Source organism: Lolium rigidum, chromosome 3, assembly GCF_022539505.1.
Source record: "Lolium rigidum isolate FL_2022 chromosome 3, APGP_CSIRO_Lrig_0.1, whole genome shotgun sequence".
Lineage (NCBI taxonomy): Eukaryota > Viridiplantae > Streptophyta > Magnoliopsida > Poales > Poaceae > Lolium > Lolium rigidum.
In genome coordinates, this window is record NC_061510.1 from 369831757 (window position 1) to 369846541 (window position 14785).

General features: G+C 44.8%; 1 protein-coding gene across 1 annotated transcript; it reads left to right on the plus strand.

The window, feature by feature from the left end:
* The first annotated feature begins 11910 nt into the window (after positions 1 to 11910).
* Positions 11911 to 14537, plus strand: LOC124697399 (CWF19-like protein 2). Its single transcript, XM_047229997.1, has 6 exons — positions 11911 to 12043; positions 12309 to 12379; positions 12846 to 12925; positions 13505 to 13778; positions 13909 to 14121; positions 14211 to 14537. Exons 1-6 carry the CDS (start codon positions 11911 to 11913, stop codon positions 14535 to 14537), a joined length of 1098 nt encoding a protein of 365 aa, XP_047085953.1.
* Positions 14538 to 14785: the final 248 nt, after the last annotated feature.

Genomic DNA, 14785 nt, shown 5'->3' on the forward strand with positions numbered 1-14785 from the left:
TTTTACATCTGAAATACAATCTACTGCAATCTCTGTTCTTTGTTGTTCATTGCAAACAAACATCATTCTCCATACCATACGTTTAATCCTTTGTTTTCAGCAAGCCGGTGAGATTGACAACCTCACTGTTAAGTTGGGGCAAAGTATTGTGATTGTGTTGTGCAGGTTCCACGTTGGCGCCGTAATCCCTGGTGTTGCGCCGCACTACACTCCTTCACCAACAACCTTCACGTGGCCTTCATCTCCTACTGGTTCGATAACCTTGGTTTCTTACTGAGGGAAAACTTGCTGCTGTACGCATCACACCTTCCTCTTGGGGTTCCCAACAAACGTGTGGTTCACGCGCCATCAAATACCAACATGTGCGTGTAGATGGCCCACTAACGTCTCGACACGTGGCACAATGAACTTTTGACACATGGACAATTGGGGCCCACATGTAGGTACAGACGTGGCATGGAACTGAATTTTGGGGCCATGTTTGTAGTCACTATAGCGGGCCATTAATGGACGGCCCAATTGTGGTGGTCCGGTGTGGAAATGGCCCATTAATGGACGACCCAATTATGGCGGTCCGGTATAGGAATGACCCATCAATGGACGGCCCAATTGTGGCGGTCCGGTATGCGAATGGCCCATTTTTTGTGGCCCATAATGACAAGCCCATTTATGGTGGTCGTTTTCTTGGCCCACTCACGGCCGGCCTTTTAACAGCCTAAATGCGCGACCTTACAATCCCGGCCTGTTATTATTACCGCACCGTCTCAAAAAACAATTACAAAAAAGGCATGTTACTTAAAGCCCATCAATGCTGGTGTGTTAATAATGGCTTGTTAGCACGGCCCGGCCTGGTTATCGCAGCCAGCCCGTTACTACCAGCCCATAAATGTCGGCCCATAAACGACGTCCGGCCTCGTTATCTTCTTCGTTGGGCCGTTATTTTTAGCCTGTCAAACCCGGCGTGTCAAATAACGGCCCTTTTATGGCGGCCTTACATATAAATAGTACATAAACACTTAGAAATAATTACATACAGAATAACTAGATAATTGTGCATCAATTTATATTCGATCTTAAGTTTAGCTTGTACCAAAGCAAGACCAGCAGCCCAAAATACAGTTCGACTGTCCACCATAGCACCACCAGTTGACCATGTTTACTCGCGCACGGACCTGGTAAATGTTTCAAACCTTGCCTCAAGGGCACCCTGCCTCTCTCTCGATTCATGTACCTTTTTGTTAAGCTCCAGAAGATTAGCACTCTGGGAGTCGACAAGATCTTGAAGGTCCGTTTGTCCCCTCCGCTCTATCTCCAGTAAATCAGTTAGGGTGCTCATATTTGATCGCGTGGGTCTATGCTCGAGTCCCACATTCTAAAGAAACATAGGTTTCTTTACTCTCTTACCAAGGACCTCGGATAAAACCTGGGTCTCATTATTTCGCTCTCCATCTGGTGTAGGTTGAGACATCTCTTCTTCAATCTCAGCCTTGTTTAGCAATAAATAAAGAAGACATATTGGTGTTAGATGAAGCAATGTATAAACTTCGTTTCAGCGATAACTCATTAAATACTTACTCACCAGAACATGTTGTACTTCAGAGGAGTAGCAGTCATCCTTGTTGCGGTGTGTCTCCCTGAACAGATCCACGGGACTTGGTTGTTTACCCATGTACGAGTCTCCCTGAAAACAAACACATACATGCAGCCAGCTTATAGGTTCTATAAAGGATTTTGTGAATAATCAATAACATGTGCGATGTTATATGTTGATGGAGCTTATAGGTTCTATAAAGGATTTTGTGAATAATCAATAACATGTGCGATGTTATATGTTGATGTGCAAGTTAATCACTATTTAGAGCAGTTCGATGCAGAGCATCTATATTGTAGAAAGATACTTTAGCGCAAGCAATGATGTGAACAAAAGCTCCTACAAACAGCTACCTACTAAAAAAATAATTTAGTTTAAAATGCACCTGAGCTATCCGTCGCAGAACTAAGGCAATGTACCTTCTTAGCAAAGTGGGCATCATGGAAATGATACAAGGAGATATGCATGTACAAGTAAAAAAGTTCAAATTTTAAAAAAATAGACTGATAATGTTGTCGGGAGACTTCCAGTGCTCCACAAGCCGGCACCAATCCTCGTGAGTCGTACTGGCAACAGGAATTTTAGTCGGCACTTCAGAAAGTGGGTCGCCATCAAAGTATTTTTCTTCAGATTGTGCCAAAATTGACGTACACCATTCTGAAGATGCTTGTTGCATGCATCTTTTACTGGTGACTGCTTCGTGTTCATTGAAAATTTACCCTAGTGATATGGAAGAATATGCATAAGAATGACAATTTATGAGCAATAAAAGCTTTATAAACAGTAAAAGGAGGCAAAGGAATGTAGTTTGTAAATACCGCCATTTTCCATAGAAGTCACACAGGAGCCATGGGTCTTGGCGGTACTTATTCTAATGCATATATACAGGAATGTGGCTCCTGACTGCAATGTTGCACTCACTTACAAATTTTGCGCCGATAAGAGATTATGTCGGCCTTGTCCTCCCTCTTGTTATTATCAGAGGCAGCTTGGATCCTTGAGAACGGGTCAATTTGGTCAGTCCTTTCCCCATGTTCGCCCCCTTACCACTACACATATAAACAACTGATGAGATAATAATGGTGTTACACCAAATAGACTCTATAAGGAACAGACAAATTACAGGGACGTGCCTTTATCAATAGTTCCATTCTCGTATGGCACCACAGGGTCCTCGTCTTCTTCATCCAACTCATCATTTTCACTGCCCTGACCTGTAGCAATATTATCAACAAACAAGGGAGACACACAACCTCAGCAACCACAGCTAGCAAAATGCGTGAAAGGACTTGCAATACAACATGCTAAATGTAGTAAGCACTTGGTAGCACAACTTACCTTGATCAACAGAAGGAGGGTTCTGACGAGTAAAAACTTAACGACTTCTGGTGGCTCTGCAATGGCTACTTGATTCATCTACATCGAAGTCAGATTCGTCATGTATGTTGTTGCTGGTTGTGGACAAGGAACTGGTAGTTCTACGAAGTGGATACTGTGAATCGGTATCTCTCCTAGAAGAGGCCCTAGTAGTTCTAGGAGGTGGTTGCTCAGACAATGGTCTTTTTGTGGCCGCACGGGTTGTGACTCCTACTGGGTTTTTCTTAGTTTTACTAGCAGTAGTAATCGGCATACCCTGGTAGGAAGCACAACTTGGATCAATCAAGCAAGAATAGAAAATATTTTAGCATTCGCAATCGAACAACATTTATGTCTGAATTGATGAATATGCAGGATGGATAGAACTATCACCATAGTAAGTGAGGCATCGGGTGGTAATGTAAGTTTCTCGTGACTGTCACCGCCTCCCCTGACACCTCATGCTTGTTCTTTAGCATGTCCATATCCCCGAGCCTCGCAGCCGCCGTAGAATCCGATGAGAAGCACATCTTCAAGCCTCTCACCGCCGAGTATATGAGCCTCGCATGAAACGGCCGCCTCTGAGTAAGTCAACACACAAATAAATTACCTATTTTCTCCTTCATATTTTACTACTCACATAATTATTTGTCACGGATTTGATCTCCCACATCTAATTCAGAATAGGATAGTATTTTAGCAAATGTTTAAGCTATTTTCCCTGGGGATGCATGCATGAAAGCTCCAGTTATTGTACATTTTGCACGGTTTTAAAAAATAGGGATTTCTATTTTCGTGCCCTTGGGTCCTTAGTTGTACTCAGTTTTCCCCAGCTCCTTAGTTTTTCCTCAGTTTTCCCCAACTTCTTGTCTATAACCCGCAGAAAGAGCTCGGACGGAAGGAATCCCGTTTAGTTGACGTTGGTTGGTGCGGCAAGTGGGGCCGCTGTTGGTGCCCCGCGGTGGACACGTCTCCACTTATCCAGATCATCGTGGGACCCACAACTTGTCCACGTGAGCGCGCGGACCCACAGCTTACCCAGGTGACCGTTGCAAAATGGGAGCCCGAGCTAGCCCCGCGCCCGTGCCCGTGCCATTGCTTCCCCTTCCTTTCTCCGCGCCCCATTGTTCTTCTTCTCCGCCAGCGGCAGCCATTCTCCGGCACGCGGGTGATGTCTAGTTTCTCTTCGACCTTCCGTTCTTCATGGCCGCAGTATGGACCCGTGCCTTTGACAAGATGCCCTGACCGCCCACGCCAGGAGCCTCGAAGCGGTCGATCCGCAAGACGGACGAGAACGGCAACCGTGGACGTGAGTTTGTTGCATGCGAGAGCTTGCCATATAGAGAGGGGGATAAGGTTAGATCTCGCTCCAATTTCTCCGTTTTCTCTTGATTTTCTTGTTATTCCCTCGAATTTGGGATTTAGGGTTCACGTTGTTGTTTTCGGATCTTGAAGAAATGCGGGCATTTCGAGTGGATCGATGTGTACGTTCGGAGGCTTCGGTTGCGGGAATCAATTGGCGCTATTGGGGGCGCAATTTGGGAGGGGGGGACTTGCTTGTAGAGAATGCGGCGGAGAGAGGAGCCGTTCCGATTAGGGACCTTCCGGTTATGCCTAATGCTCCCAATGCAGAAGCGGGTGGAAGTGAAGGGAGAACCGAAGAAAATGAACAAGCGGTTAATGCAGCTGATCGAGTTGAAGAAGCAAGCTAATCTGATGGCTGGTTGTTTTTTTTGTTGTATAATTACGATCGGATTCTTATCATTGCTCACCGGGCGCTAGAAGTTGTTACAAGGGATACCTAGTTACAAATCCATTATTCGAGTTACATGTACTTGTAGTTGTTTTCAAAGTTAGTGTGTGCATTCACCGAAATTACCAAACTATATTCCCTAAAAGAAAAGGACAGACTAAAGATAGTTGATAATTGTTAGAGGGGTGACAAATAATGCAATCGCCGAAATCCGCAAAAATGTATGCCTCATGTTTATAACCAAATTATACCACTTTTAGGCCGTTTCAAAATACCAATACTATATCCCAAACTATATTCCCTAAAAGAAAAGGACAGACTAAAGATAGTTGATAATTGTTAGAGGGGTGACAAATAATGCAATCCCCGAAATCCGCAAATATGTATGCCTCATGTTTATACCAAAATTATACCACTTTTAGGCCTTTCCAAAATACCAATACCATATCCCAAACTATATTCCCTAAAAGAAAAGGACAGCTAAAGATAGTTGATAATTGTTAGAGGGGTGACAAATAATGCAATCGCCGAAATCCGCAAAAATGTATGCCTCATGTTTATACCAAAATTATACCACTTTTAGGCCTTTCCAAAATACCAATACCATATCCCAAACTATATTCCTTAAAAGAAAAGGACAGCTAAAGATAGTTGATAATTGTTATATGGGTGACAAATAATGCAATCGCCGAAATCCGCAAAAATGTATGCCTCATGTTTATAACAAAATTATACCACTTTTAGGCCGTTTCAAAATACCAATACTATATCCCAAACTATATATTAAGTGGCAAACTCGTCATTGCATTCTCCACCGAGAGAGAGAGAGAGAGAGATGGGGGGCCACGAAGAGAGAGAGAGAGAGAGAGAGAGAGAGAGAGAGAGAGAGAGAGAGAGAGGTTGCCACGAAGAGACGGATAGGGGTATACTGCCCGTTAGATCAGTGGATCAACGGTTCGTGGAGTCGATCCGTGTGACAACGGCTCAACCAATCGGGATAAGTTTGGGCTTCTCGAGCATTTGTGACAGTACTTGAGGGCAAAGCTGAGTAGTACTAAGAATCCAAGGGCACATAAATAGTAAATAGACTAAGGGATTCAAACAAAAGAATTACAAAATGAAAAATGTGTGTTTTGTACAATATAATTCATATTGGGCTACATCAAATTATTTGCAATTCAAATATACATGAGTGTGACAATTATGGCATCATTTAGACAAACTATGTTTTGGGAAAGATGTTTTGCAAAGGGGTTTGGGTGGAAAACCATGCATCTTCATAGCTACACTAGTGATTCCGAGAAGTGGCAATTTGTGTTAAAACTTGATTTATATATGTTTGTTAAGGTTTTCTAGGTGGCAGGGTTGCGTAGGAAGACTCCATGAGTAGTTGCCACTATGTTTTTATTTTTTTGGATTTTTTTGCGCATGAAATGACTCAATTAGCTATGTTAATCTCATTTGTTGACTCTCTCGTTGACCAGCTACTTGAGGGTAAAACTGAGTATATTGCACTTGCCGGTCTAAGTCCTCGAGGGGAAAACTGAGTACGGATAAAATTTCCGTATAAGGCCCGAGGTTATAACCGAGTACACCAAACGTCCCGGGGTTAGACTCGGGTAGCGGTGCACGCTGCAGCCGTGCATAGCGGACGCGTGTTGCCGTGCATAGCGGACGCGTGTTGCGGTACACGCCACCTTCGTCTTTATAGAGCCCCTCTTTCTCTCCCTCGACGCACGTTCTCACCGGCTCACCGCAACCGCCTCTCCTGTCCCATCATCTTCTCCACAACCGAAGAAAAACCCCGAAGAAAACCGCCGGCGATGGAGAAGAATGAGATGCCCATTGTCGGCACATCGGCCGCCGCCCCGTCCGGGCCCCTCGTCGCTGCTTCCATCGTAGCAGCCGGCGCATCGGCCGCCACCCCCGTCCGGGCCCCCGTCGCTGCTTCCAACGTAGCGGCCGGCGCATCGGCCGCCGCCCCGTCCAGTGCCCCCGTCGCTGCTTTCCAACGTAGCGGCCGGCGCATCGGCCGCCGCCCCGTCCGAGGCCCCCGTCGCTGCTTCCAACGTAGCAGCCGGCGCATCGGCCGCCGCCACCGTCCGGTCCCCGTCGATTGGGACCCGTACGAACCGGTGCAGTACGACGCGCCGGAGAACCCCTACGACACCACCATCGTCGACAACGAGCCGGAGGTAACCCTTTGTTCCCTAGTTCTTATCTCATTTCAATCATTTTGTGTTAGATCTACCGTTATTACGGTTCGTCCGTTCCTAGTTCAATCCTTTTTTGTTAGATCTTGCGTTATTACTGTTCGTTCTGTTCCTAGTTCGATCCTTTTGTGTTAGATCTTGCGTTATTAGTGTTTGTGATTTGCTTTTGTTTAAGATTTGTGCCGATGATGATGAATATTTGGGCATAAATTAATTCAGGGTTTGGTCAGTAAACAATTGGTGTGTACAAATTTGTTGTGCATGATCTTTGGTTTGCTGACTCAAATCCTGGATATAAGTGTGTCCAATGTAATTGAGGCTACCTCTTTTTTTCGAGCCCATATTATCATGCATGATTTTTTGTTCACTCTCTGTTCCATCATCGTTGCAATTGACTCCGTGTTTTTGCACGATCTTTGGTGCTACGTGACAGGTGCAGAGCGGCGACGTCGACGACGACGACGAGTCCTTCCACACCAAGACTCGTCACGTCCTCGGGAGGCTGCAGATCCGGCCATTACGATGGCCCTTTTGCTCGAGGCATTTACAAGTGCCCCTTCTGCAACAGGAAGCTCCGCGCCACCGACTTCAACTCCCTGGTGAACCATGCTGAATCCATTGGCAGATGTGGCACTAGAGTTGGAAGGACCGTGAACGTGCATGCGTACATGGCCAAACACAAAGCACTTGGGATTCACCTGCGCAACCTCCAAGCGAGTCACACGCGCTACCTGGAGGCGTTGAACGTGCCTCACTGCACTCTCTGTATGTGACTGCTCTATCTGTAGAGCAGCTTAATTTCATGTAAATTGTAGCTTATGTTGGATCTATCGGTACTACTTTTGGATCCGTCCTGAATATATCTATGCTATGTTGGTTGCCTTGTATGCAGCTTATCCTATATTTTTTCTCCGGATTTGTGCCCTAGATTTCCTACCTGATTGGGTAAAAACGAAGGCATAAAGAAATGAATGGCGTTAAAAAACAGAAGGAGAAGCTGCTCTAGATTTGCTACCAATTTGGGCTATCAAATATGAATGAGATCGAGCGATAGAGAGGAAAAAGGTACATTGAAAACTGCTAATCTGGGCGGAAGAGACGAAACCACTCGTGCCCCCGTCCCGGACCCACACGGCTCCACACGCTACGGCCCCACACGCTACGGCCACACAAACACGGCCTCGTCCTGTCCCACGCGGTCCCTTCCTACCAGCCCCACACGACGCGGTCCCACACGACGCGACCCCACAAACGACACGACCCCACTCGTCGGCACGGAACGGTCAACTTAACGGATTCCTTCCGTCCGAGCTCCTTCTGCGGTTCAGACAAGGGCTTGGGGAAAACTGAGGAAAAACTAAGGAGCTGGGGAAAACTGAGTACAACTAAGGACCTGAGGGCACGAAAATAGAAATCCCTAAAAAATAATATTTATTTCCCTCTCAATCGCGGTATCTCCTACTAGATCAACTTCTTCTCAATGTTTTTAGTTCATCGTAACAAGTATTCTATTTAAAGCCAAATTTACTGACAATAGTTAGCCTCTGGATGTGCTAGTTTATGGCCACGGGTGTCCTTTAGCGGTTGGAAGTAGGAATTTGGCAACATCTTCATTTTCCCGGACTGCGCCCTCCACAACTAGCTCCAGATGGATAGGCAGAGCAACATCGTGACGCTGCAGGGACGCACCGACCGATCCAAAACATGGGCACCACCATGCAGGGCTGCTCCGTGGTGTCCGTGTTGGAGCTCACAAGAAACACTGCCTTTGGCACGACCAACTACCTCGGCGGGCCGTGGAAGCTATACTGACGCATAGTTGTCATCGGTCTTGACCAGTGCCAACTCCTACGGTGAGAATGACGAAGCTAGAGACATGATATAGGTTGTTTCCCAAGTAGACATAGCGCTAGTGTGCTATGCGTGGGCATGTTGCGGCTAGTTGATGGCACCTCTATCAACAAGTGGCAATATGTATGGATGGTGACCCCTTGGGAAGTCGCATGCTAGAAAATGCAAGGCTAGCAAATAATGTAATGATCCTCGGAATGATGAGATCACGCAGAGATCCATAGTGGTGTGGCAGGTGATGATCCATGTAGTATTACCATATTTTATTAGGACTTGTTCGTGATCGAGTTGTCTATTGTGAGAACGTAGTAGATCCATAGCAAAGTTGTGGGCTTGTTCGCCGGGCGAGGCGGGTCTATCGTGCCCCCAGTGTAGTAACCAATGTGTATCCTGTTTGGCATTAGATCAAGAGTTCACATGTGGAGAAGGGCTTTATTGGTGGTTTAGCAATAGCAAATTTTGTACACCCACAAAACGTACGCGGGGATAATGAAATGGACAATGCCGAATGACGCAATACACCTATATCGATCAACATTCTAAGGAAGCACCACTTAATATGTTCCGACCCCGTCTTAAGCACAAGCCAAAGTACGACTCTTCTTTATTTTGCAATGACATGGACAATGCCGAATAACGCAATACACCTATATCGATCAACATTCTAAAGAAGCACCACTTAATATGTTCCGGCCCCGAGTACGGCTGTTCTTTCTTTTGCACCACCACTGCACTTGCCCTTGTCCATTTGCGTATCAAATGCATTACACTGGTGCATTCACTTGGGCCGTTGGTACACTAATCTAGCTAACATCATAGAAGCACTTGACCCCCGCCTCCAAGCATGACATGGGTGGCGTTATGGGCCCCATCAATCTCGTAGACATTGTAGCTACCACAACGTAAAATAGACACATGCGTAATGAAGTTCGACTTTTATGATTGGAAAATTTGAGTAAATAGAAATCCTCTGATCTATAATTAATACTTTTTCTGAAAATGGTCACTTTATTAATTAATGCAATAGACTCGGTCTCTGCATAGCTAAGATGCATACAGCCGCACAAATATTCGTTACAGAGCCACACTGATGCTCGAAACAAAAATAAAGTTCATGGAATATATAAAAGACTAGGTAGGTGGATCCAGCCGAAGGTCACGCTGCCACCCATGTTGGAAGAAAATATCCCTCGATGTATCATCCAATCGTGAAGATACCTCCGTAAAGAGGTCTGGATGCTCCACCCGCTGCAGTGGCACCCAAGAGCGGAGTGTAGTTGTGCACCGGTATATGACCTGCATAAAGGAGGAAGAAATATTATTGAAAATCTTAACATTTGTACATAGCCATAACGATCAAATAATTGCAATCGCTCCTATCCTAATAAGATGCTTAAACCTAACATCCACACCATTGAGCCAGTTGCCCAATATATTGACAACACTACGGGGTGGGTATAAGGTAGATCCTATTTGGACGGCTGACCATATGACCTAGCAAACGTACATTGAAAGAATAAGTGTTTATAGTCTCATCATGGTGACAGAAAACACATTTTTTTACTTCCATGCTAGTTGCGTTTGACAAGATTATCTTTAGTAAGAATGACCCCACGACGAAGATACCATGCAAAGACTTTTGTTTTAAACGGTATCCTCAACTTCCAAACTTTTAAATTATTATCGACTGGAATATGAGGCTGGATAAGAGCATTGTTCATGGAGGCTACTGAGAATGAACAATTCCTAGTAAGATTCCAGCGGAACACATCTGTTCACTGTGTCAATTGAACTAACTCAAGACGTTGTAACAATTCCTGCCAAGATGTTTGTCTGGGACCAATGAGACTTCTTCTAAATGCCATATTTTGTGGGAAAATTTCCATCACCTTAGCGATAGTATCACTTTTGTAACGCATAATATTATACAATGCCGGATATTGTTCTCGGAGCGTGGTATTACCTAACCATTTATCCTCCCTGAAACGAATTTCTGATCCATCCTTAATAGAGAAAGATCTGTATGGAAAGAAATACTTCTTTGTGTCCATAAGACCGGCCCAAAAATGAGAATCTCCCGGTTTCCAAAGAACCTGAGATATAGCTTTTGAGCCAATATATTTTCTCTTAAGGAGTGTTTGCCATATACCCTCTTCGGTAAGTAGCTTCGATAACCATTTACTGAGAAGTGCCCTATTCTTGATCTGGAGGTCTTGGATGCCAAGTCATCCATGATCTTTAGGTCGACAAAGAACACTCCACTTAGCCAGTCGATATTTACGGTTCTCACTATCCCCTTGCCAGAAGAATCTTGATCGGAAATAATCCAATTTTTTTAAGACTCTTCTAGGAAGTTGGAAGAAAGATATCATATATAGTACCATATTATTGAGTTCCGCATTTATGAGAACTACTCTTCCTCCCAAGGATAGTAATTTACCTTTCCAACTGCTTAACCTAATCTGTAGTCTTTCCTCGACCATTTTCCATTCAGCATTGGTGAGTCTCTGATAATGAATCGGGATACCCAAGTACCTAATTGGAAATTTGCCTTGGCCGTAGCCGAATAGCTCAGCATAATCTGCAACATGGTCTCGTTGCTGCTGACGGCGGGCCAAGTTGCTGCCCACGGTGGCCCTCCTTGCTTGCGACATGCCTTACATGGATTTTGTTGTCATATATAGATTTTTTTGCTACAACCGTTCTATGTTTTTGCTATGTTAGTATATATATTTTGCTACTCAGTATTTTCGGTGATCTATTGGGCGAAGTATGTTTTGATACAATAGCAATGACCTCGCCAGAGACCTTGTAAAAAATGTTGTGATGCTATTTTTTTTTTGCTATAATTGTTTTGTTGTTTTGCTCCTTTAATATAGAAATCTTGCTATGAGGTCTCCTGCGAGGTCGGTCTTCGTCAATATTTTCCGATGATATTAGGTTTTGCTACATTAGCATTTTTCTGCTACAATAGCATAATTTTGTGCTACGAGCTCTCCGACGAGGTGTCCGACGAGCTCACCGTTTTTATTTAATTTCGTGACTGAACCGTTTTTGCTACAATGTAGCAAAAGCGGGTTTTTTTTTTTTACTACCGGAAGGTATTTTTCTGCTACATTCAGTAAAAGCAGATCTAGCCGTTCAAGATGGCCGATCTGACGGCTCGCGGCCTGGTGCTGGAAAATCAGATCCCCGGGGACGCCCACCAGTTTCCTTTTGAAAAAACTAAAAATAAACAAAAAAGAAATGAAAAGCAGCTGTATCTGCTGATGAGCCACGGTGCGCTGTTCTAGTCGGCGAATAGGAGTTCCCCCGGATAGGGTACGGGTCCGAATCAAACACAAGGAATACGGCCTGGCTGATAAAATATGACCGACAGCACGCTCGAGGCCGCAAACCTTGCAGACGCCGCCGCCGACCTGCTCACTCTGGCCGTCTAGCGACTGACACGCCCTTCTCCGACGACGGGCTGCCGCCACCACCCCTCCGCTACCAGATCGTCTGCCACCCCATCCTCCTTAACCTACATTTTGGGTCTGGGCAGATCTACGCGGGGGCATCGACCCTTTTGCCAGCCACGCCCCAACCCGGCGGCCCTTCTCAGCCACGGTGACGGTGAGTTCCTTCTGCTCTCCTTTCTCTGCATAATCCCCTTCCTTGCAACGCTATTCCACCAAATTTGAGCTGCCGCTGCCAATCCATGACTAGGCTGAACCCAAGTGAACTTCCATTTTCAATGTTCTGTGTTTTTCCTTCCTGAAAAGTTGGAGAAGACGGTAGATTTTAGACTTCGGGTCTTCTTTTCACGCTATGTTTTTCCTGAATATGCACGCTACGTAGAGTACTGCAGCCAGCTTATATTATTTTGAGTTATCATAACATTTAGAAAAATAGAATGGATACGCTGCACATGTTATACTTATACAGTAGTATTAAAATACATAATTTAGGATTTAAAAAATGGACATGTGTATCAATGTATGACCAACTCAGTTTAGGATTTAAAGGCACAAATTTGTTTCAACTTTAACTTCCTCATCTTCTTGTTTTTTCAAGCTCACATAACTTCTCTCTTTCTCAGAGGGAAAGGGAGGCTTTGCTGGAGGATGAAGATGCTTCTGTTGATGAACCTCGGCATGAAAAGGGAAGGAGCTCAGTCAGGTTAGTCTATCTTCTGCCAGAATGCATTTGCATTAGCTATTAAGCTATTACTAGCTGTGCTATGACTGTCCAGTATGTATGTCAAGTTGTGCTTTCTTCTGTTTGTAACTCCTGCAGTGAAAACAAATTCAGTCTCTTTGCTGATCAAAATGTTGTTCGAATCAGCCTCCTTGCATAATAACATAAAAAAGCAAGGGAAAGGCTGCCTAGAAATACTCTTCCCCAGACCCCACAATGTGTGGCAGCACTGGGTACGCCCTGCTGATCAGAATGTTAATACCATTTAAGTCCTGTTGCTTTGCATATTTGTCTAATTTGGTTTTGCATATCCATGTATGTGAGCAGAAGTGAACCAAATCCATGTATATGAGCCAGCTGACATACCCTTAGTTCAGTTATTCTGAAATAGTACATAACCCTATAGCCCACTCCTTCAGAAACAGCTCCTGCTGTGCGCAAATATTGTAATATTGAACACCAGGCACCCACCGTGAAGTTCCTATTTCATTCTATTACTATATATGCTCCTATAGTTTATCTGCCTGCTTAACATACTATTGCCCTTTTCTGTAACTGCAGGCATATGATAAAGCCTATTGCAGCTGAAAGCAGGAAAGGAGAAGAGGATGAGTATGATTTCGATGATGCTTCTAGAAGGAAGAGTGAAGACACGCAAGAGGAGAAGAGAAACACTCATGGACATATCTTAACTCAGAAAGATCGCTGTTTGTATTGTTTCGAGAACCCATCCAGGCCAAAGCATCTGGTTGTTGCTATTGGGAACTTCACTTACTTGATGCTTCCACAGTTTGAGCCCGTTGTTCCTGGGCACTGTGTTATTCTTCCGTTGCAGGTATTTTGCGCTGTGCGTTGTTTTGAGTAGAATTGCTCTCTGCTTTCATAGGAGCTGAGTTACAGATGTTCTGAATTGCAATAATTTTCTACTTGAACTCTTATTTATTCTGTGGTTTTTATTGTTGCAGCACGAGTCTGCAGCAAGAGCAATTGATAGCAACGTATGGGAGGAGATCCGCAACTTCAAAAAGTGCCTCCTGCAGATGTTCTCACAGCAGGGCAAGGACGTGATCTTCATGGAGACTGCCATATGCTTGGCCAAGCAGCGGAGACACTGCATGATTGAATGCGTTCCTGTGCCCCATGAAGTTTCAGACAAAGCGCCCATGTACTTCAAAAAGGTCAGTTATCTATTGCTATCTGCTTAACTGAAGAGTCATAACTTCTGCTGTGCGTCAGGTTCTAATGAAAGATGTTGTACTTACACCAGGCAATTGACGAAGCTGAAGAAGAATGGTCCCAGCATGAGATGAAGAAGCTTATTCCAACAAGTGGTAACCTGCGGCAAGTAATCCCGGATAACTTTGCCTACTTCCACGTAGAGTTTGGGCTGGACCGCGGGTTTGTCCATGTGATAGACGACGAGAGCAGATTCAGTGCTGGTTTTGGACTGGATGTCATCAGAGGGGTGCTCCGCTTGCCAGGGGAGGACATGCACCGTCGTCGAAGGCATGCATCAGTAGATGACCGGAAGCAGGCTGTTGCCAGCTTCACGAAGGACTGGCAGCGCTTCGACTGGACAAACCAACTTGAATAGAAGTAAAACTTCAAGAGCACTTTGGAAGATGCACTAAGTTTGCACTAACGCATTTTTGTAGAATAGGGTGTACCAAACTGATAGGAGGTGACATTTTTTGTGGCAGTTGAGCAGCTGGTATTTGGGATCTATGCAAGCAGTTGGCTGGTGGATCAGCCACACACGGTTTGCCTCTGTTCGTACCTTTGTGCTGAATGTTCACATAGCATTACCTGCCTAGATCTGACAATATACCATGCGGTCTCTGT